This window comes from Podarcis vaucheri (assembly GCF_965113315.1).
Source record: "Podarcis vaucheri genome assembly, chromosome: 7".
Lineage (NCBI taxonomy): Eukaryota > Metazoa > Chordata > Lepidosauria > Squamata > Lacertidae > Podarcis > Podarcis vaucheri.
Window position 1 is genome coordinate 2,875,370 of NC_138765.1, and position 24,142 is coordinate 2,899,511.

At 45.4% G+C, this 24,142-nt stretch overlaps 1 protein-coding gene and 1 pseudogene across 3 annotated transcripts in view; one reads left to right on the plus strand and one right to left on the minus strand.

Moving 5' to 3' along the window:
- The window catches only part of DLL3 (delta like canonical Notch ligand 3), a 174,357-nt gene that overhangs the window by 51,387 nt on the left and 98,828 nt on the right, over window positions 1–24,142 (minus strand). For both annotated transcript variants that reach the window (XM_082231102.1, XM_082231103.1), the window contains one exon: window positions 10,584–11,235. In XM_082231102.1, the coding sequence (XP_082087228.1) occupies window positions 10,584–11,235 (652 nt within the window). The remainder of the gene's footprint in view (window positions 1–10,583; window positions 11,236–24,142) is intronic.
- Window positions 1,112–7,017, plus strand: LOC309537568 (tigger transposable element-derived protein 1 pseudogene; annotated as a pseudogene). The gene is made up of 3 exons (XR_014224727.1): window positions 1,112–1,204; window positions 1,626–2,527; window positions 7,000–7,017. The product of XR_014224727.1 is annotated as a tigger transposable element-derived protein 1 pseudogene (transcript).

The following is a 24,142-nucleotide window of genomic DNA, read 5'->3' on the forward strand; positions in this document are numbered from 1 at the left end:
CCAGAATCTAGTACCAAAAGGGTTTTGGAACTGATTCAAGAATTTGGTCAGGTTGCAGGATTTAAACTGAATAAGTTAAAAATTAAGGTCTTAGAGAAAAATTTAACACCGATTGAGAGAGAGAGAGGTTTCAGAATGAGACAGGTTTAACAGTGGTTAAGAAAGTGAAATACCTGGGGATTAACATGACAGCAAAAAAATGGGAATTTATATAAAGACAATTACGAAAAATGCTGGGCTGAAGTGAAAAAAGATTTAGAAATTTGGTCAAATTTGAAGCTTTCACTGCTAGGCCGTATTGCTGCGATAAAAATGAATGTATTGCCTGGAATGTTGTTTCTGTTTCAAACATTGCAAATTTTGGACAAAATGGATTGCTTCAAGAAGTGGCAGAGAGATATCTCTAGATTTGTCTGGCAGGGCAAGAAGCCTAGAATAAAATTTAAAATACTAACAGATGCAAAGGAAAGAGGTGGATTTGCCCTGCCAGACCTTAAACTTTATTATGAATCAGCAGCTTTGATATACAAATCATCTCCCAGAAAGCCTTAATCCTTAATGACCCCATGAAATACATGGAACACTGTCCCACCATCTCGTCCTCTGTCGTCCCCTTCTCCTTGCGCCCTCCATCTTTCCCAACATCAGGGTCTGCCTTGCCGTGGCGAAGGGGCTTGAATTACTCAGAGAAGCTATGCGCTATGCCGTGCAGGGCCACCCAAGATGGACAGGTCCTAATGGAGAGTTTTGACCAAATGTGATCCACCTGGAGCAGGAACCGGCAAGTCACTCCAGTATCCTTGCCAAGAAAACTCCATGGACAAAGACAACAGCTTTCCACATACACTATGTAAAAGAACTATTTTAGTAGTTTACTACCCCCCCTCCCCCTGACCTTCCTTCTTCCCCAACCATATACTGTCTCACATTGAATATAACTGATCTGTAGTTTTGTAATTTAGGAAAATCTTTAATAAATAAATCTTTAATAAAAACATATTTTTAAAACTGCAGGATTTCAAAAAGGGAAGAGAGGTTTTTTCTCTCTTTACAATATGATTTAGGATTTATGGTAGACCACATGCTAAAACATGGTGAGCCTAGAGAAAAAACACATTGCACGCGGTGTGGTGGCCTTTTTGAGCTTTTTAAAGAGTTTGCTGAATTTTTGAAGCTTTTCCAAAACTTCTTTTGCAGCTGTTTGGTAAGTTAAATTTTTTTGGGGGGGTTTGGATTTTGGGTTGGGGTGTTTAGAATTCAAGGACTTGGTGTTGGGGAGAGGTTTGTAAGAATCTGGGAGCTTGTGTGGTTTTTTCTGCATTTTTATGGTTTTCTGTGACCATTGGGCCATGTTGTTGTTTTTTGAAAAAAAATCTGGGTTTGAATTTCTGTGTGCTGGGTGGCTGGGGGAAACAGTTGGGGAGTGGTTTGCAAGAATCTGGGAGCTTGTGTGGTTTTTTCTGCATTTTTATGGTTTTCTGTGACCATTGGGCCATGTTGGTTTTTTTTTTGAAAAAAAATTCTGGGTTTTCAATTTCTGTGTGCTGGGTGGGTGGCTGGGGGAACAGTTGAGGTTTTTGAAGACTTTGGTGATTTTTAAAGCTTTTCCAAAACTTCTTTTGCAGCCCTTTGAGGATTTTGAAGACTTTGGTGATTTGCAGCCATTTCGTAAGTTAAACTTTTAAAACTTTTTTGGGGGGTTTTGGATTTTGGGTTGGGTGTTTGGAATTCAAGGACTTGGTTCTGGGTTTGAATTGCTGATTTTTTTTCCTTTTTCTGAGTTTACGAAGGTAAGAGCTGTGCTGCCATGGGACCCAAGAAGACTGCTGCTGCGGTGGCCGGCGAGAGGAAGAAGGAGAAGGTGACACTGGAAATGAAGAAGGAGATCATCTGGAAGCACGACGGTGGAATGCGTGTGACGGACCTCGCCAGGGAGTACGGCAGGAACCCATCGACCATTGGGACCATCCTGAAGATGAGGGAGAAGATCCTTGCGACTGATGCAGCCAAGGGAGTCACCAGGATCGTGAAGAATCGCCCAGCTGTTCTGGAGGAGGTCGAGAAGTTGCTCCTCATCTGGATAGAAGAGAAGCAGGGTGCAGGGGACACAGTGACTGAGGCAGTCATTTGTGAGAAGGCCAAGGCCTTGCACGCAGACCTCATCCAGGAACAGCCAGGAACCTCAGGCGAACCAGAAGTCTTCAAGGCAAGCAGAGGCTGGTTTGACCGGTTCAAGGCAAGATCTGGCATCCACAGCGTGGTCAGGCATGGAGAGGCCGCCAGTTCTGATGTTCCTGCGGCTGAAAACTTTGCAGCGGAGTTCCTGGAGGTTGTGAAGACGGAGGGCTACGTTCCACAGCAGGTCTTCAATTGCGATGAGACCGGGCTGTTTTGGAAGAGGATGCCCAAAAGGACTTTCATCACACAGGAGGAGTCCAAGTTGCCTGGCCACAAGCCCATGAAAGACCTTCTGCCCCTGCTCTTCTGTGCCAATGCAAGTGGCGACCTGAAGATCAAGCCCCTGCTGGTGTACCACTCGGAGAACCCACGGGCCTTCAAGAAACACAAGGTCGACAAGGAGCAGCTGAGTGTCATGTGGCGATCCAACAGCAAGGCTTGGGTCACACGTGTGCTGTTTGTGGACTGGGTCAATCTTGCTTTTGGCCCTGCTGTCAAACAGTACCTGCTGGACAACGACCTGCCGCTGAAGGCTTTGCTTCTGATGGACAATGCTCCTGCTCATCCTAAAGGCCTTGAGGAGGACTTGTTGGAGGAGTTCAGCTTCATCAACATCATGTTCCTGCCGCCTAACACCACGCCACTACTCCAGCTGATGGATCAGCAGGTCATCGCCAATTTCAAAAAACTCTACACCAAGGAGCTTTCCAGGCGATGCTTCGAGGTGACTGATTGCACCACCATCACCCTGCGGGAATTCTGGAAGGACCACTTCGACATCGTCACCTGCTTGAAGATGATCACCACAGCCAGAGAAATTTGAATTGCGCTTGGCGCAGCCTGTGGCCGGACTGTGTGACACCAAGTGACTCTGATGCACCAGAGTCAACAGTGGTGCAGGACATTGTTGCCTTGGGGAGGACCATGGGCCTGGAGGTCACGGAGGAGGACGTCTGCGAGCTGGTGGAGGGGCACGACGACGAGCTGACCACCGTGGAGCTGGTCGAACTGCAGGCAGAGGCTGCGCAGGAGCAGGTCTCACTGGAAGAGGAGTAAGCAACTGAGGAACGGCTGTCCTCCGAAAGACTGAGGGACATTTGCCAGAGGTGGAAGGAGGTGCAGACTTTTGCACAGCGGCACCACCCTGACAAGCATGTGGCACATGACCAAGCGAACACTTTTGATACGACGGTCATGTTGCCTCTCAGGGAGCTGCTGAAAAGGCGGATGAACGACTAGACAACAACAACACTGGAAGGACAGATCGTGAAGCTGAGGCTCCAAGACTTTGGCCACCTCCTGAGAAGAGAAGACTCCCTGGAAAAGACCCTGATGTTGGGAAAGATGGAGGGCACAAGGAGAAGGGGACGACAGAGGACGAGATGGCTGGACAGTGTTCTCGAAGAAACCAACATGAGTTTGACCAAACTGCAGGAGGCAATGGAAGCTGGTCCTGGAGGAAGAACTGTGAGGGGAGAGACTCCATCAGGCAAGGCCTCTTTCTACCTGCCTTGCCCCACCCTCTAGTCTCAAATTGCTTCTCAATTTGTATTGTATTATTTTATGTACTGTGGCTTGCCATTGTTTTAGTGATTATAGTTTAGAAATTATTTATTTACAGATAGGTAGCCGTGTTGGTCTGCCATAGTCAAAATAAAAAATATCCTTCCAGTAGCACCTTAAAGACCAACTAAGTTAGTTCTTGGTATGAGCTTTCGTGTGCATGCACACTTCTTCAGATACACTGAAACAGAAGTTGCCAGATCCTTCTATATAGTGAGAAGGTGGGGAGGGGTATTACTCAGAAGGGTGGTGGGAATGGAAGATTGGCAGATAGCTGAGATGAGCCTATTGACGACTCTTAACGACTGCAATAGGTCTTACAGGAAAAGGCAAGGGGTGAGAAGGTGAAAAATGGCTTAGTCATGTATAATGAGATAAGAATCCAATGTCTTTGTTCAGACCAGGTCTCTCCATGGTTTTGAGTTTGGTAATGAGTTGCAATTCAGCAGCTTCTCTTTCCAGTCTATTTCTGAAATTCCTTTGTAGTAAAACAGCTACTTTGAGATCTTGTATAGAATGTCCTGGGAGATTGAAGTGTTCTCCTACTGGTTTCTCTGTTTTGTGATTCTTGATGTCAGATTTATGTCCGTTTATTCTTTGGTGTAAGGTTTGGCCTGTTTGTCCAATATAGAGAGCTGAAGGACACTGCTGGCATTTGATGGCATACACAATGTTAGACGATGAGCAATTAAATAGTCCCGAGATGGTGTGTGTGATGTTGTTGGGGCCAGTAATGGTGTTGTCCGGGTGTATGTGGCAGCAAAGTTGGCATCTGGGTTTATTGCAGGCTCTGGTGCCAGTGTCCGTCTTAAGTCTGGTTGTAGTATTATTGTGGACAACAGTTAGACAACAGATCAACAGAGCCAGACTGATACCCAGAGAGAACTTGCTGCAAGACAGACCCAAAAAAGAAAATAACAGAACACCACTAGTCATCACATACAGCTCCCAAGTTAAAACAGTACAACGCATCATCAGAGATCTACAACCTCTCCTGGACAATGACAGTTCTCTTTCTCAAGCTCTGGGAGGAAGACCTTTCATTGCCTACAGACAGCCACCCAATCTTAAACAACTCCTAACCCACAATAATACTACATGAAGGCGATGGTTGGCTGGTGAAAGACAGTGTGAGAAGTGGGGAAGGGAAGGACCTCTAGGCTGGGAGAAGAAAGGGAACCTGCCTGGTGAGAGCTGGGAAGGTCCAACCCCTTCTGTGTGAGCCAAGGGTTAAGATCTACCTTTGAGAGAGGACTTTGTGTTTCCGCCCTTCTTTTTCCCTTTTCTTTCCTCCCCCCTCCCTCTTTTTCTTGTTTTTCTTACAGTGGTGCCTCGCAAGACGAAAAGAATCCGTTCTGTGATTCTCTTCGTCTAGCGGTTTTTTCGTCTTGCGAAGCAAGCCCATTGACGGATTAGCGGATTAGCGCTATTAGCGGCTTTTAGCGGCTTATCTGCTGATCGGATCAGCTGATAAGCGGCTTAGCGGCTTAGAAAAAGGGGGGGGAGGAAAAAACACCAGCAGGAACTCGCAAGACATTGTCGTCTTGCGAAGCAAGCCCATAGGAAATTCGTTTTGCGAAGCACCTTCAAAATGGAAAACCCTTTCGTTTAGCGAGTTTTCCGTCTCGCGAGGCATTCGTCTTGCGGGGCACCACTGTATTTAGATTACTTTGGCTTTTTATTGTGTGATGAAAGGTTTCAATAAAACATTCATGGAAAATCTTCACAGTTACTGTATCTTTCCTGGTAGAAAACACTTGCTGAGAAAGAGAAAATGAAGACTCTGGGATCTGGGCCATCTAATTTAACTGATTTGCAATTGATCCAGAACAAAGCAAAATAAAATATTTCTTCTCACTATGCAGAAATAAGTTTACAGAATTAATTGCTACAAAACTTGGTGTTGACCAGTAGAGTGATCCGAATTTGTTTACCATGGAGTTTATAGATTGCTATTAATCATGAGGGATAAAAATGGAACTTTAGTGTTCAGAGGTAGTGCTGAATAAAAGGTAAAGGGACCCCTCACCATTAGGTCCAGTCGTGGCCGACTGGGGTTGCGGCACGCATCTCGCTTCATTGGCCGAGGGATCCGGCGTACAGCTTCCGGGTCATGTGGCCAGCATAGAATCATAGAATCATAGAATCCTAGAGTTGGAAGAGACCACAAGGGCCATCGAGCCCAACCCCCTGCCAAGCAGGAAACACCATCAGAGCACTCCTGACATATGGTTGTCAAGCCTCTGCTTAAAGACCTCCAAAGGAGGAGACTCCACCACACTCCTTGGCAGCAAATTCCACTGTCCAACAGCTCTTACTGTCAGGAAGTTCTTCCTAATGTTTAGGTGGAATCTTCTTTCTTGTAGTTTGGATCCATTGCTCCGTGTCCGCTTCTCTGGAGCAGCAGAAAACAACCTTTCTCCCTCCTCTATGTGACATCCTTTAATATATTTGAACATGGCTATCATATCACCCCTTAACCTCCTCTTCTCCAGGCTAAACATGCCCAGCTCCCTTAGCCGTTCCTCATAAGGCATTGTTTCCAGGCCTTTGACCATTTTGGTTGCCCCCCTCTGGACACGTTCCAGTTTGTCAGTGTCCTTCTTGAATTGTGGTGCCCAGAACTGGACACAGTACTCCAGGTGTGGTCTGACCAGAGCAGAATACAGTGGCACTATTACCTCCCTTGATCTAGATGCTATACTCCTATTGATGCAGCCCAGAATTGCATTGGCTTTTTTAGCTGCCGCGTCACACTGTTGGCTCATGTCAAGTTTGTGGTCAACCAAGACTCACACTGACTGAGCCGCTTCTGGCAAACCAGAGCAGCGCACAGAAACGCCGTTTACCTTCCCGCCGGAGAGGTACCTATTTATCTACTTGCACTTTGACGTGCTTTCAAACTGCTAGGCTGGCAGGAGTAGTGCTGAATACTGGGGTAGAAACAAGAAGGGGAGGCAGTTGCTTTCACACACACAAGTTTCCAGCATCAACAGGCTGTCTGTCGGAGACAGTGTGTTGGACTAGATGACTGCCAAATCTAGTATGTAAGGCAGTTCAGATGCTCTTAAGTCACAGCCACATTGCCTGGAGACCATCAGTCAGGACGTGTATCCATAGCAGTGACCACAGGAGGAATGACCACTGGGAGGAGCACAGAGAGAAGAAATGCCCTGGAGGATCTGCAGCAACACAACCAGAGGCCTTCATCTGCCCCAGATGCAACAAAATATATCTCTCCTGTATCGGTCTCTACAGCCACAGCAAGCGCTGTAACCCTCCAATGGTTTGACTTCACACACAAAGGTGCCTTCCATTGTTTGCTGAGGAAGATGGATGCTAACGGTATTTGCCTATATAATGGAATGGTGGTCCATCTTACAGGGCTGTTCCTCTGTGTAATTTATATAGCCTGCCTCCAGAAGCACAAAAAATGCAAAGGCGTTTCTTCCCTTGCACAGTACAGTCATACCTCGGGTTAAATACGCTTTGAGTTGAGCCCGTTCGAGTTGCGCTCCTCAGCAACCCAGAAGTAATGGAGCGCATTACTTCCGGGTTTCGCCGCTTGCGCAGACGCTCAAAATGACATCACGCGCATGCGCAGAAGCAGTGAAAAGTGACGCGCGCGTGCGCAGACATGCCATCACTAGTTACGTTTACTTCTAGATGCGAACTGGGCTCCAGAACGGATCCCGTTCGTATCTAGAGGTACCACTGTATCCGGAAACAACATACTGCAACACTTTTTTTTAATTTGAGATGAACGTTGTAAAACATACTTCCTTCCTGTTTACCCACAAATGTAACACACAAACACTGAGAAGAGGTAGATCTAAATGGCAGTTTCCTGGAACAATCCCATGAATGAGGCTCTGAGTCCTTTAGGATCCTGCTCAGATAGGTTTTTCCTGAAGAAATCACACGATCATCTCACAAGCAAATGAGGATATCTACATATACATATTCTTAGATGTACTGCAATAAGCCAACACGTTAGCATAAACTCAGTGTCTCAGCCTTATGAGCATCACTAGACTGGACAGAGTTGTTTTCTTGTACTTACCTGCCAAATCTACATGGACTTTTAAATTAAATTACTTCCACTACTGCTGAAAACAGCTCACAGAAGCATGAAATAAAATGCAATACAAGCAGCACAATATAAATCAAATGAAATATAAATCTTTCATTCTATCAGATGAGAATAAAGCTCCAAAGTAGCAGTTCAGAATAATAAATAAACAAACAAATATGGACTGGACTGAAATGCCCAGTCCCAATTAATAAATAATAATAATAATACTAATAAATTTTTATTTATACCCCACCCTTCCCGATTCAGAAAACAGGGCTCAGGGCGGCTAACAACAAATTTAAAACACTTAAAAAAAACTTCCGGGTTGACGCGATCTGGAAATGGCGGATTCCCTCCGAGCTGCGGAGGGAATCGGCCCTACCGAGGACGGGTCTTTGCCGCGCCGGCGACGCGGGGACCCTTAAAAACCGCAGGCGCGGAAGCCTGCGGACTGAAGACTCGGCGGGTGCCTTAAGCGCCCCCCCTGATTCGCGAAGAGCCTTTTTAAAGGCTGCGGAGGGGATACGGGGGTGGCGTGGCACTGAGAGTCGATCGCTACCTCGGTGGAGCGAAGCCGCGAGCCATGACCAGAGAGCGCTGACTTCCTTCCTTGAAATTTGCATCGAAAGAATCACCCGTGAGTAAGACGGAATTGGACTTTAAGAATATTATCCTGTGAATTTGAGACGACCGGGGGGTGTGCTAAAAGGAAGTCCGCACCCCCCCCCTTGCAGACGATCTAAGCAACGACACAAGAGCTAAGCTGGAGAGCCTACCCTTGGTGGGGTGAGTCAAAAAGGACACTAACTTTCAAGATTTAGCTAAAGAAAATTTTGGGCTGGAGAGTGGAGTTTTGGAAACCTTCTTTTTGTTCTAAACAACCCCCCCTCCCGGGCTCGGGAACGTCCTGCCTTTCTGCCTGTGTAAGAGCTGCGGAGTTTGACAGCTGTCAAAGCTGCCAAACGGGCGGTTTAAAGTGGAAAAATTGCTATTTAAGATCCCTCTGGACTAAGACGAGTTACAATTGAGTCAAAGCTGTTGGAAACAAAGTAATAATAATTAGTTAAAGGATTGTTGGTGAAAAAGCTAATAAGTAACCAGATTCCCCCTAGGGGGAATTTTGTGAAACTACAATGGATACAATGGCTGTGGAAGGAAAGTTACTAGTGGAAATCGAAAGGATGTTTCAATTGGTGGGAATCTTACAAGAGCAGAGCTTGGCCATGAATAAACAACTTGTGACTATGACCTTGGGAACAGGCAACTCTGCTCTTTGTATTGAGGACCTGAATGAGAAAGAATCCACAGCTGAATGGGAAACAATATCTACAGAGGTGGAAGAGACTAAACAACAAGAAAAAGAAGAAGCAATCTTGGGAAGCAACAACCAAAAGCTGACATCTGTGGAACACAAGCAAGGAGACGCTGGGAACATACCCACCACAAGTCTGCGAAAGACACAGAAGAAGAAGGAGGAGGTTCCGGGACAAAATGGAATACAGGAATTTAAAATAAAGAAATATGGTTGGGGCCTCCGTTTGGACTTTGATTTTGAAGATACAGGCTTTGTGGAAATTTTTCAGCAGTTACTTTTGAATCTCCTTGTGGGAAGAGGATATACTTTGATGGTGAAAGAACTTTTTCCAGACCCGACGACTGACATAAAGGACTACCAACAGGACAGGCGGAGAGGGACTGAAAGAGACTTGAAAGCCTCGGACGTGAGGAACCCAGGCTGAGAATCTCGAATTTGGATTTTTATTTGGAAGGGACATAAACCGGGGATGGGAGGGAGGGAAGAGGAGATTCTTAAAAACTCTTAAGACTTTTAGGTTTGGTCAATATGACCAATTAATTAAGATAAAATGAAAATCGATGGAAGAGAACTTAAGTCCAACTTAGGAAAATCAATTTTTATTATAAAAGAAGTAATAAGATAAATAAGATGCTTAAGAGGAGAAATACCAACTTGCTGATATAATCTTGAAACTGGGATGCACGAGGGGAGGTGGGGGGAAGTCAGGGAACAAGGTTATGAAACCGGGATTTGCTGATTTTATACATGTCTTTGTCCTTTGTCTTTTTTTTGTGTGTGTTTTGTTTTTACAAAAGCAGAAAACCAAATAAAAATTTTATAAAAAAAAACAAAACAAATTTAAAACACTTAATTGATGCTACAAAAAACAGCATAAAATACGGTATAAAACGTGAATAACAATAAAATAAAAAATCAATTTAGGGGGGAAATCCATCCAATAAACATTAGATGATCACCAGGGCTAGCTGGCTAAATTAGTCCTATTTGGGCCAGTGGGGAGACCAGGGGAGAATTAGCTGTGGGGTCCCAGAGCGGGGAATCTTCATAAAAAGGGGAGGAGGAGGGAAGGAAGGGGAATAAAAGATCAGGCTAAGTTCAAATTGAAAGCCAGGTGGAATAGCTCTGTCTTACAGGCCCGGCAGAAGGAGGTTAAATCTTGCAGGGCCCTGATCTCATGGGACAGAGCATTCCACCAGGTGGGAGCCATCACTGAAAAGGCCCTGTCCCTGGTGGAGGTAATCAACCACCTTAGGGCCTGGGACCTCTAAACTATGATTATTCATGGGCCTTAAGGTCCTCTGCAGGGCAGACCAGGAGACGCGGTCCCATAAATACGTTAATAACCTTGTGCTAATATTTGCCCATGCACCCTACCCCAGAACTTCACCCCAGTCTTCAAGTTACAGGCAAACAGAAGGAGCTCAAATGGGAGCGATGGGTACCACTTACTTTTCCAGCTTCTTCTTGCAGACAGACTCGCGGCTCTGATCCAGCAACTTCCTCTTGCAGTTGAACTGGTCCCCACCAAATCGGCTGTCTTTGTTCGAGACCTTAAAGCGCCCAGGGGAGATGAGGAAGCCATCTCTCTCCTTGAGGTTGTTGATGGTCGCTAGGTCATTGCGGACTCTGCTTTTCAGAGCTTTGCGCCCCTGCCTCATGTGCCGTAGCGCAGCCACGGCGGCACATGCCGCGAGCACCAATGTCATGAGCCCCAGAGCAAAGGAAACGGCCAGGGCAACGGGGAAAGGGCCTTCAGCCACCCGCTGGCTGCTCACAGGGGTGGGAACCTGAACTTTGAACTCGCAGCTGGAGCCCATGTAGCCGGACGAACACTCACAGACGTGGCCCGAGAAGTGGGTATAGCAGGTGCCACTATTCAGGCACGGGTTGGAGCCACAAGCGTCCATGCGGGTACCACAGTCCTTTCCGCCATAGCCCAGGGTGCAGGAGCAGGTGTAGCTGTTGGGGCCATCGATGCACGTGCCTCCGTTAGCACAGGGGTTTCCTGCGCAATCATCTATGTTCAATTCGCAGTGAGGGCCAGCAAAACCCTGACGGCATTTGCAGATCACGCTGCGGCCCAGATCGAGACAGTGGCCACCTGGAAAGGAAAGGAGAGGAAATTACAGAGACATGCAAGCAGGGTAATGGCTGAAAACCAGCCAAATAATTACCGTATTTTTTGCACCATAACACTCACTTTTTTCCTCCTAGAAAGTAAGGGGAAATGTCTGTGCGTGCTATGGAAGGAATGCCTATGGATGGCGGGGGGATCTGCTGCAGTCGTGAGCCTTCCTTCCCTCCTCCGTGGCTCGCTTTGAAACAGCAAAGCGGGAGAAGAGCCGCTGAGTGGGGAGGAGAGAGGGACAGAGAGCCTGCTTCTTTAAAGGAGCAAAGCTCCTTCTTTAAAGGAGTAAGCGGCTCCTGTCCGGTTGGTTCCTTTAAAGCAAGCAGGCTCTCTGTCCCTCTCTCCCACCCACTCAGCTCACTACATAGCAGCAAAGTTTTTCAGCTTGCTAAGCCAGGGATGAGCGGGGAGGAGGGAGAAAAGCAGAGCCTGCTTGCTTTAAAGGAGCAAAGTGGGAGAGGAGAGGAGCTTTCTCCCCTTATACCCCTCTTCTGCATTATTAGCAGCATCCTTCTCCTTGTCCCTTGAGTGCTTTTCCTTCCCTCCCCACTTAAAACGTGGTTACAAAGCATGGATCCACATGCATCCTCGCGATTTTTGCACTGGGTCACCCCAAATTCACCATCAGATCACATAGCATATCCATGGTTACAGCTTGCACCCCAAAAATCACGCCTGGGGCCACAGTGGTGCAAAAACGTGGTTACAAAGCATGGATCCACATGGATCCTCAGGATTTTTGCCTTGGGCTACTCCAAACTCACTGTCAGATCACATGTCTGTGGCCACAGCATGAACCACAAAAATCATACATCCACTGTTTCGTTTAGAATATTTTTTTTTTCTTGTTTTCCTCCTCTAAAAACTATGTGCGTGTTATGGTTGGGTGCGTGTTATGGAGCGAAAAATACGGTAGTTTATTCAGTCCCGGACACCTGTGGCAACCGAGTCAGTAAGCCATTGTTTCTACCGCAAGGCAAATGTTTAGAGCGAGTCACTCTTAAAGCACGATACATCAAGCAAAGCAATAAACCCATCCAAAAAGCAGATAATATATATTTGCATAGCTTAAAAAGGACATTCCCTCTTCCCAGGCAATTGTGGGAACTGTGCTGTGAGGTAATGGCCAGGGATCAAATGAAAAATGAAATTTCAATTTCTAGGAAGTCTTGATAGTTGAAGCAGAGAAAAAAAATCAGGTTCCAGTCCAGGTAACAAGGAGGTAACTGAACCAAGCCCAGCACCTCGATACCGAGACAGGCCCGTTTAATAATAATAATAATAATAATAATAATAATAATAATAATAATAAAATGTATTTATATCCTGCCCTCCCCGGCCAGAGTTGGGCTCAGGGCATCTAACACCAATAAAATTTCAGTAAAAACATAATAAGGAAAGAAAAAAAAAGAAAAAGAAGGAAAACCAATTTAAAATACAGGTTAATGATTAGAAGGGACCATTTGATTAAAGGTATAATGGTCGGAACTAAACAATATAAATTAAAAGCCTTTGCAGATGATTTGGTTTTGACATTACAGGAGCCAGAACCTAGTACTAAAAGAGTTTTAGAAGTGATTCACGAATTTGTCAGGTGGCAGGATTTAAGCTGAATAAACTAAAAACTAAAGTTTTGGAAAAGAATCTAACAATAACTGAGAAAGAGAAGTTTCAGAATGAGACAGGTTTAACAGTGGTTAAGAAAGCTAAATATTTGGGGATTAACGTGACAGCCAAAAATGGGAACTTGTTTAAAGATAACTATGAAAAATGCTGGACGGAGGTTAAAAAAGATTTAGAGATATGGTGAAATTTGAAGCTTTCCTTGCTGGGCCGAATTGCTGTTATAAAGATGAATGTATTGCCAAGAATGTTGTTTTTGTTTCAATCATTACAAATCTTAGACAAAGTGGACTGTTTCAAGAAGTGGCAGAAAGATATCTCTAGATTTGTTTGGCAGGGCAAAAAGCCCAGAATAAAATTTAAAATACTGACTGATGCTAAAGAAAGAGGGGGGTTTGCTCTGCCAGACTTTAAACTTTACTACGAATCAGCAGCCTTCTGCTGGTTGAAAGACTGGCTACTTCTTGAAAACACTGATATTCTGGATCTTGAAGGTTTTAACAATGTCTTTGGGTGGCACGCATACTTGTGGTATGGCAAGGTTAAAGCTCATAAAGCGTTTAAGAACCATATTGTCAGGAGAGCACTGTTTAATGTCTGGATAAGATACAAAGACTTACTTGAAAATAAAACCCCGAGGTGGTTGTCACCAATGGAGGCGAAGGCTCTGAAAAAGTTCAATATGGAGGCCAAATGGCCGAAATATTGGGAAATTTTGGAGCAGGAAGGAGACAAATTGAAATTGCAGAGTTTTGAGAATCTACAAGATAAAGTGCGAGACTGGCTTCATTATTACCAAATAAGAGAAACCTTTAACTCAGATAAAGAAATTGGCTTCCAGGTGGAAAAATCAAAGTTGGAAACAGAATTGTTAGAACCCAAAACTAAGATTTTGTCAAAGATGTATAACTTGCTGTTGAAATGGAATACTCAGGATGAAACGGTTAAATCTGTAATGATTAAATGGGCACAGGACGTCGGTCATAATATTATGTTTGCTGACTGGGAACAGTTGTGGACCACCGGTATAAAATTCACGGCATGTAATGCCTTGAGAGAGAATATTATGAAAATGATTTATAGGTGGTACATGACCCCAGTCAAGCTTGCAAAATTTATCATTTGCCTGATAATAAATGCTGGAAATGTAAAGAAACTGAAGGTACATTCTTTCACCTTTGGTGGATGTGCCCGAAGATTAAGGCTTTCTGGGAAATGATATATAATGAACTGAAAAAGGTATTTAAATATACCTTCCCGAAGAAACCAGAGGCCTTTCTCTTGGGCATTGCAGGCTATTTGGTGCCAAAGAAAGATAGAACTTTCTTTTTGTATGCAATAACAGCAGCAAGAATACTCATCGCAAAGTACTGGAAGACACAAGGTTTACCCACCCTGGAAGAATGGCAAACGAAGGTGATTGACTATATGGAATTGGCAGAAATGACTGGCAGAATCCGAGACCAGGGAGAAGAGTCGGTGGAAGAAGATTGGAAAAAATTTAAAGACTATCTACAGAAATACTGTAAAATTAAGGAATGTTAAAAGGACGTTGGACTGAAAATAAGAGGTGTTAGTAATAAGATTAATAAGAATATGTAAATTTGGATTGATAATGACTGAAACTACATTTTTATTATACTTTAAGATGTTGAGCAAAAGTAAATGATAGAGGGTAAGGACTTGCTGAATTAAATATTTGAACTGGAATACAGAAAGGGAGGTGTGAGGAGGTCAAGAAACTAGTGAGTAAACTACAATATATGGAGACATAATCCTTTTCTTTTTACTTTTTTCTGGGTGGATTTATTGGTGTTTGGTATGATCTTTTTATTTTGTTAACTATCTTCTTGTTTTGCTCTGTATTTTCTTTTTATTATTTTTGCAACTCTATCTGTTTTATGTGTTTTATGTTTATAACTTCTTTAAAATTTGTTTCAATAAATATCATTATAAAAAAAAATACAGGTTAAAATGCAATTTAAAATGCAGCCTCATTTTAAAAGTCAAAACCATAAGGGAAACATAAGGGTCAGACTGAGTCCAAACCAAAGGCCAGGTGGAACGGCTCCATCTTGCAGGCCCTGCGGAAAGATGTCAAGTCCCGCAGGGCCCTGGTCTCTTGGGACAGAGCGTTCCACCAAGTCGGGGCCAGTACTGAAAAGGCCCTGGCCCTGGCTGAGACCAATCTAACCTCCTTGAGGCACAAGACCTCCAAAATGTTGTCATTTGTGGACCTTAAGGTCCTCCGCGGGGCATACCAGGAGAGGTGGTCCCATAGGTACGAGGGTCCTAGGCCACATAGAGCTTTAAAGGTCAAAACCAGCACTTTAAACCTGATCCTGTACTCCACCAGGAGCCAGTGCAGCTGGTTTGGCACTGGATGAATGATCCCGTGGTAAGGAGCCCATAAGGAGTACACAAGCGCCACCTCTTAGTCATGAGCTAGCAGAAATTTAAGGGAGCAGAGGCCTAGCTTGCAGCCTTGTACCCTGTATGCACCATCTGTCTTCTCAACTGGCTGCATATAGGGAAGCAAAGGGAATTGGGGAATTCTCAATAGGGTATACTTTCGTATTCTTCCTAGTTTGAGAGGTCTGAAACCTCTAATTCTCATAGGCAACATCAGGCACCAAGCCCTCCGTAAGGGTGAGAAGTAGTGATCAAATTATGGGGAGAGGAACAAAATGAACGTTCACAGAGGAGGGCAACCAAGACGATCAAGGATCTAGACGCCAAGCCTTATGAGGAGCCCTTGAAGGAGATGGGTATGATTAGCCTGGAAAATAGGAGACTGGGTGGAGATATGATAGCCACCTTCAAATATCTTTTTCTTTTTAAAAATAATTTTCATTAAGAATTTCAACATAACAAAGTATCAAAGCATATCATCTTCATTCCCCCCCCCATATTTCCCCCCTCTCCCCTCCCTAAGAAAAACCCTCCCCCCAAAAACTTCCCTCAGTTCCTCTCTCTGATTTTTCAGCACATGTTATTCTCTGCATATTATAAAATTGTAAAGATCCTTAAATTTGTTGGAATTCAAGCCTCTTTCGGGAGAAGCTGGCAACTCTCCCAGGCCTCCGGCTTGCGTTCCGATGATCTACTTTGGCTGCCCACGTCCCGGCAGTCCAGGCTGGCCTTGATAGGCGACCCTCCCCAGCGTGGGAAGAGCACACCCACTCTTTCCTGCTCCCCCGGCAGGGAAAATGAGATAGACAGAAACGTATTTACATGCTTTTATTTCTGTCTTTGCAGCATTACAGAAAACGTGTCTGTACTCTTCAAACTCCAGCAATCAAGTGACAAAGACTTCCTGTACTTCCTGTACATACACAAGAGGAAGTTCTCAAATTACACTCTGAGCAAATTCCGGTGCATTGCCCTGTGAACTGACTGTCCCACTGTTTCCCACAGACAGTCCCAACATTCCCATCATGTTGTTAAGCAGAGGCTTGACAACCATATGTCAGGAGTGCTCTGATGGTGTTTCCTGCTTGGCAGGGGGTTGGACTCGATGGCCCTTGTGGTCTCTTCCAACTCTAGGATTCTATGATTCTATGTGATGTTTTCAAGCTAGCAGTTTGCAGCTGCATTGCATCCATATCGTAACAAAATTACCTGTCTATTATGTTGACAATCAATAAATTTGTGTATGTTTATTCAAAACCTGCCAATTCATTTTTTTAAGTAGTTTGTAAAGAGTTCCCATTCTTCTTTAAAGTCACAGTGGTCCTTGTCTCGCAGTTTGTATGTCAATTTCGCCAATTCTGCATAATCCATCAATTTCTCTTGCCATGCCTCCTTCAAATATATTGAGGGCTGTCATGTGGAGGAGGCAGTGTGCTTGTTTTCTCCTGCCCTGAACTCGAACCAATGGCTTCAAGTTGCAAGAAAGGAGATTCCACTTAAACATTCAGAAAAACCTTCTGACAGTAAGAGCTGTTCGGCAGTGGAAGAGACTCCCACAAGAGGTGGTGGACTCTCCTTTCCTGGAGGGTTTTAAAGAGAGATCGGACGGCCATCTGCCAGGGATGCTTTAGCTGAGATTCCAGCATTGCAGGGGGTTGGACTAGATGACCCAACTCCAAGATTCTATGATCCCATGGATACTGCAAAGCAGTGATATAAATGTGGAAGTTCAGGAACTCATCTTGTGAGCCCCCATAGCCATGTTGGGGTGCTTGCAAGCAAACGGGGGCAATTGGCAAGCCCACAGCTGGCTCAAGCCCACCGGCCGGTAGCCAGGCGATCTCCGGTCCTTGGCTTAGCATGAAACAGTGACCCACAGCTTCAGAAGCCTTCAGAAGCTGGAGCACGCTCTAATTAGCAGAGTAATTACCGTATTTTTTGCTCTATAACTCACTTTTTCCCTCCTAAAAAGAAAGGGGAAATGTGTGTGCGTCTTATGGAGCAAATGCAGGCTGCGCAGCTATCACAGAAGCCAGAACAGCAAGAGGGATTGCTGCTTTCACTGCACAGCGATCCCTCTTGCTGTTCTGGCTTCTGAAATTCAGAATTTTTTTCCCTTGTTTTCCTCCTCCAAAAACTAGGTGCGTCTTGTGGTCTGGTGCATCTTATAGAGCGAAAAATACGGTAATACACAACAGAAGTGACAGGGAGAGGCTGTGTAAAGCATATTTACAGGCAGTTTATTCAGCGTACATCAGGACAAGGGAAAAAACATATCTTCTCCTTTTTGTGTCCAAGCAAGCAGCATAAGCAAAAGCTATACACAAACGGAAGTTCCCAGCAAGCTGTGCTGGAGTGTAAACAGGCATGTGACGCACAACAGTCATGCCTGTACTTAAGGTGGAACGGAATAGTCTAACAAGCCATGCCTCCAGGGAGAATCAAAAATTGCAGGCAGCTGTGTTGATCCAACAGAACATGCAAACAGAGCAGCAGTACTTGGCACAATGCCCAGTTTTTTTGGGTTATAGAATCATAGAATCATAGAGTTGGAAGAGACCACAAGGGCCATCGAGTCCAACCCCCTGCCAAGCAGGAAACACCATCAGAGCACTCCTGACATATGGTTGTCAAGCCTCTGCTTAAAGACCTCCAAAGAAGGAGACTCCACCACACTCCCAGGCAGCAAATTCCATGATTAGCATGACTGCAATCTTTTGCAGCTTTCTAGGAGTAAGCACCATCGTACATAGCAGTGCTAATCACATAGTTCCTGTCTGTAAACCACATTAAGCTTTAATCAAAGGATCTTTAGTCAACTGAAATGAAACCTTCAGCTTTTAAAAAGAAATGCAATTGTATTAAATGTTATCATTGAAAGTGCTAGCATGAAGGAGGAACCCCGTTCAAACAAAAGGGAAGAAGTATCCAACTTCTATTTATTTCCCCCATTCTCCAGTTTCTCTTGTGTATGTGGTTCCCACCTCCACCCCCTGCCTGGACCACTTGGAAAGTGCTGGTCTTGGCAGAACGTTTAATGGTTTTTCTGGCTGCTATAGCAGCTGCAATGCACCATGTAGATACTTTATGATTTTTAATTGCATTTAATTGTTTCTTTTATTATATTATTGTCATTGTCATCCGTCTGTCTTGAGAGACAATGGAGTGCGCCCCCAGAGGTGAAGTCATACTGGTGTGTTAAAAGCACCAAAGTGACCTCTCTGGAGCGCAAGCCTGGGCAGCCTCGGTCTCGTTGATGTGGTCCAAAGGAAAGCAGTGTCAGGAGTTCAGTCTGCACTCGAGTAGGACCCTGGCAGAGACACATGACGGACTGGCATGTTCTCTCCCTCCTGGGAGCTTTCTTCATCCTGAACATCACAGTGACCGATGCCACCAGACATCGGCACACTTAGGGATCCACAGAGTTTGCATGACAGACCTCAGCAACTCAGCATTTTGGCTATTCTACTTTATTTACATATAAACACACACGGAGCACTGCAACATGGCTCCCTCTCTCTCTCTCTCTCTCACATCAGACAGCAAAGAGATAAAAACAAAGGACAATAGTCCCACTTCACGGAACACAGGAACACAAACATCCTGTCTCCGTCACTTGCCACTCGGTGGAGTCAAAACATATAATGTCATGTGAAAGACAACAATCCCATGACTGCAATCACGGAGCAGGAATACTAACAAGCAGAGCAATATGTTTTGCACCAGTTTGGCTGCAGGAGTTGCTGGAAGGAGGAGTACAAGGCGCCAACAGCCACACTCACCTGGTTTAGCCGCCAGTTGAAGCCATTCCCACAGTGGCATAGCATGGGGGGGAGCAGCCATGGTCCTGGGCACCCCCACAACAGGCTCCCTCATTGAGGCCAGAGCTGCAGGGAGGCAAGTTGCTCCCAGGCCTCCTTCTCCTCATGACCAGTGAATAATAATAATAATAATAATAATAATAATAATAATAATAAACTTCTATTCATACCCCGCCCTCCCCTGTTCAAAAACTGGGCTCAGGATGGCTAACAACAAATTTAAAACAATTATAAAAGCAGCATAAAATTCAGTATAAAAACATGAACAACAATAAAATTCAAAAATCAATTCGATAATCCCCAGGGCTAACTGGCTAAATTGGTCCTACTTGGGCCAGCGAGGAGGCCAGGGGAGAATGAGCTGTGGGGTCTCAGAGCAGGTGATCTTCATAAAAGGGGAGAGGGAGGGAAGAGAAGGGAAGGGAAATAAAAGATCAGGCTGAATTCGAATTAAAGGCCAGGTGGAATAGCTCTGTCTTACAGGCCAGGCAGAAGGAGGTTAAATCCTGAAGGGCCCTGGTCTCATGGGACAGAGCATTCCACCAGGTCAAAGCCATCACTGAAAAGACACACCTGTGCCTTCCCTGGGCTGGCCAAGACGGAAGGAGGGAGAGGGAGGGTGCCATTGCTGTTGCCACTGCCCACCAAGGAGGGAGGGGAGAAAAGGGAGTTAGGAAAGCACTGCCGGAGCCATGGGTGTTGCCCAGTTTGCCTTGCTGCAAGGACAGGAGGGTGAGGCAACACGGAGGTCCTCCTAGCTTCTCACTTCTCTGCCTTATCTCTGCTCTCAAGATGGAACTAGTTTGCAAGGGGAGACTCTCTTGATTAGACACTGGCCGGTGAAGGGACTAACTGCTGCCCAGTCCACCGGGGGGAGCAACACCTGCCCTGCCCCAGGTGCCGGCAACACACACGACGCCCCTGTGTTTCTGGGATGTGGCCGCTGTGGCACGCTGACAACTTCTAGGAGCCACAGGTGAGAGATGAGTTCAGGGTGGGGGACAAAAGGTGGACAAACTATCCCAGAAGGAGCACAACGTGGCCCTCACCAGAGGTACTACCCACCCCACAACACCACATACAGTGGTACCTCGGGTTACAGACGCTTCAGGTTACAGACTCCGCTAACTCAGAAATAGTACCTCGGGTTAAGAACTTTGCTTCAGGATGAGAACAGAAATTGTGCGGTGGCGGTGCGGTGGCAGCAGGAGGCTCCTTTAGCTAAAGTGGTGCTTCAGGTTAAGAACTGTTTCAGGCTAAGAACGGACCTCCAGAATGAATTAAGTTCTTAACCTGAGGTACCACTGTACTATTCAGTCACACTTCGGGTTAAAGACGCTTCGGGTTAAATCTTTTCAGGTTGCGTCCCGCGGCGACCCGGAAGTAACGGAATGGGTTACTTCCGGGTTTCGCTGCTCGCGCATGCACAGATACTCAAAATGATGTCACGCGCATGCACAGAAGCGGTGAATTGCAACCCAGGCATGCGCAGATGCACAGACACGGGTTGCATTTCTCTCAGGTTGCAAACGGGGCTCCAGAACGGACCCCGTTCGCAACCAGAGGTACCACTGCATTGACTAATATATTGTCTCTCATCTTCAATTACAAGTTCACAGACATGCCTTGGGCCACTGAATGAAACTCATGGACTGAATGAAACTCATGGTCAAACAGATTCCTCACTGGCCTTGCAGACAACTTCATTGTCCAGAAAGTGGGAGAAGCAACAAGAGGAACAGCCATTTTAGATCTGGTCCTAACCAATGTTGATGACCTGGTTAGTGGGGTAGAAGTGGAAGGATCATTAGGCGCGAGTGATCATGCTCTTCTGAAGTTTACTATACAGCGGAAAGGAGCAGCCAAGCATACTAGGACTCAATTTCTTGACTTTAAGAAAGCCGACTTCATAAAACTTAGGGAAGTGCTGGGTGAGATCCCATGGACAACAATACTAAAAGGAAAGGGAGTTCATGATGGCTGGGAGTTTGTTAAGAGGGAGATAGTAAAAGCACAACGTCAGGCAATACCAATGAGACGGAAACATGGAAGGTGCCTAAAGAAGCCAGGGTGGCTATCTAAAGAACTTTTAACTGAATTAAGATTAAAAAAGGATGTGTACAAAAAATGGAAAAGGGGGGAAACCACCAAAGAGGAATTCAAACAAATAGCCAGCACGTGTAGACACAAAGTCAGAAAAGCTAAAGCACAGAATGAACTCAGGCTTGCTAGAGAGGTTAAAAGCAACAAAAAAGGCTTTTATGGGTATGTTCGTAGCAAAAGGAAGAACAAAGAAACAGTGGGGTCACTCAGAGGAGAAGATGGTGAAATGCAAACAGGGGACACAGAAAGGGCTGAACTCCTCAATGCCTTCTTTGCCTCAGTCTTCTCCGATAAAGAAAACAATGCCCGACCTGAAGAATTTGGAGCAAATGATTCAGCAAAGGAAACACAGCCCAGAATAACTAAGGAGATAGTACAAGAATATTTGGCTAGTTTAGATGTATTCAAGTCTCCAGGGCCAGATGAACTGCATCCAAGAGTATTAAAAGAACTGGCAGATGTGATCTCAGAACCACTGGCAGTCATCTTTGAGAATTCCTGGAGAACAGGCGAAGTCCCGGTAGACTGGAGGAGGGCAAATGTTGTCCCTATTTTCAAAAAGGGGAAAAGAGAGGACCCAAATAATTACCGCCCAGTCAGTCTGACATCAATAGCAGGGAAGATTCTGGAGCAGATCATTAAGCAAACAGCCTGTGAGCACCTAGAAAGGAATGCTGTGATCACCAATAGTCAGCATGGATTTCTGAAAAATAAGTCATGTCAGACTAACCTGATCTCGTTTTTTGACAGAATTACAAGCCTGGTAGATGAAGGGAACGCAGTGGATGTAGCCTACCTTGATTTCAGCAAGGCATTTGACAAGGTGCCCCATGATATTCTTGTAAAGAAGCTGGTAAAATGCGGTCTTGACTATGCTACCACTCAGTGGATTTGTAACTGGCTGACTGACCAAACCCAAAGGGTGCTCATCAATGGTTCCTCTTCATCCTGGAGAAGAGTGACTAGTGGGGTGCCACAGGGTTCTGTCTTGGGCCCGGTCTTATTCAACATCTTTATCAACGACTTGGATGATGGACTCAAGGGCATCCTGATCAAATTTGCAGATGACACCAAACTGGGAGGGGTGGCTAACACCCCAGAGGACAGGATCACACTTCAAAACGACCTTGACAGATTAGAGAACTGGGCCAAAACAAACAAGATGAATTTTAACAGGGAGAAATGTAAAGTATTGCACTTGGGCAAAAAAAATGAGAGGCACAAATACAAGATGGGTGACACCTGGCTTGAGAGCAGTACATGTGAAAAGGATCTAGGAGTCTTGCTTGACCACAAACTTGACATGAGCCAACAGTGTGACGCGGCAGCTAAAAAAGCCAATGCAATTCTGGGCTGCATCAATAGGAGTATAGCATCTAGATCAAGGAAGTAATAGTGCCACTGTATTCTGCTCTGGTCAGACCTCACCTGGAGTACTGTGTCCAGTTCTGGGCACCACAGTTCAAGAAGGACACTGACAAACTGGAACGTGTCCAGAGGAGGGCAACCAAAATGGTCAAAGGCCTGGAAACGATGCCTTATGAGGAACGGCTAAGGGAGCTGGGCATGTTTAGCCTGGAGAAGAGGAGGTTAAGGGGTGATATGATAGCCATGTTCAAATATATAAAAGGATGTCACCTAGAGGAGGGAGAAAGGTTGTTTTCTGCTGCTCCAGAGAAGCGGACACGGAGCAATGGATCCAAACTACAAGAAAGAAGATTCCACCTAAACCTTAGGAAGAACTTCCTGACAGTAAGAGCTGTTTGACAGTGGAATTTGCTGCCTGGGAGTGTGGTGGAGTCTCCTACTTTGGAGGTCTTTAAGCAGAGGCTTGACAACCATATGTCAGGCGTGCTCTGATGGTGTTTCCTGCTTGGCAGGGGATTGGACTCGATGGCCCTTGTGGTCCCTTCCAACTCTAGGATTCTATGATTATTTCCCTGCTAGAAGAAGATGACGAATCTGCTCTTGGAGACATTGGGTTGTTTTGGTTTTTATTGTTTGCTTTTGGGAGGGAGGCTGCGCCACCGCCCCCTTCCCCCTGGGCGGTGAGAAAGAAAGGAAGGAAGGAAGGAAGGAAGGAAGGAAGGAAGGAAGGAAGGAAGGAATTGAAGTTAAAAAAAGAAAGAAAAAGCTCAACGAAGTTCAACAGCTTTGGGGGTGTCAGGAATTGGACTTTTTGAAATATGGCAAGCCTATCTTGATGCTTTTGAATTCTGGTGCTGGAGGAGACTCTGGAGAGTCCCATGGACTGCAAGAAGATCAAACCTATCCATTCTGAAGGAAATCAGCCCTGAGTGCTCACTGGAAGGACAGATCCTGAAGCTGAGGCTCCAAGACTTTGGCCACCTCATGAGAAGAGAAGACTCCCTGGAAAAGACCCTGATGCTGGGAAAGATGGAGGGCACAAGGAGAAGGGGACAACAGAGGACGAGATGGTGGGACAGTGTTCTCAAAGCTACCAAGATGAGTTTGACCAAACTGCGGGAGGCAGTGGAAGACAGGAGTGCCTGGCGTGCTCTGGTCCAGGGGGTCACGAAGATGCGGACACGACTAAACGACTCAACAACAACAACATCTTATCAGCATCTAAGTTATTGAATGAGGTACCAAGAAGGCTTATAGAAAGCGAGACCTTTCAATTGAGGGAAAGGGCAGGTGTGTGCCACTATCGGGTAGTTTCAGAAGAGAAAGTTGGGAGTTTCACACTGAAGTCAGCTAAAACTGGGTGTGCCACTTAAGGAGGCTGCAGAATTGTTTTCTTGGGACCTGCTGCTCTGCTTTTGGATGTGTTAATAAAAGAAATATTTAGAAAGCACGAAAGTCTCCTTCCTTCAGGGTATCTCTCATCTATCAAGGTAATCCTTATTTTAATGCTGGATTTAAATGTATTTCATCTTATTTTAACTACGTATTGTGTT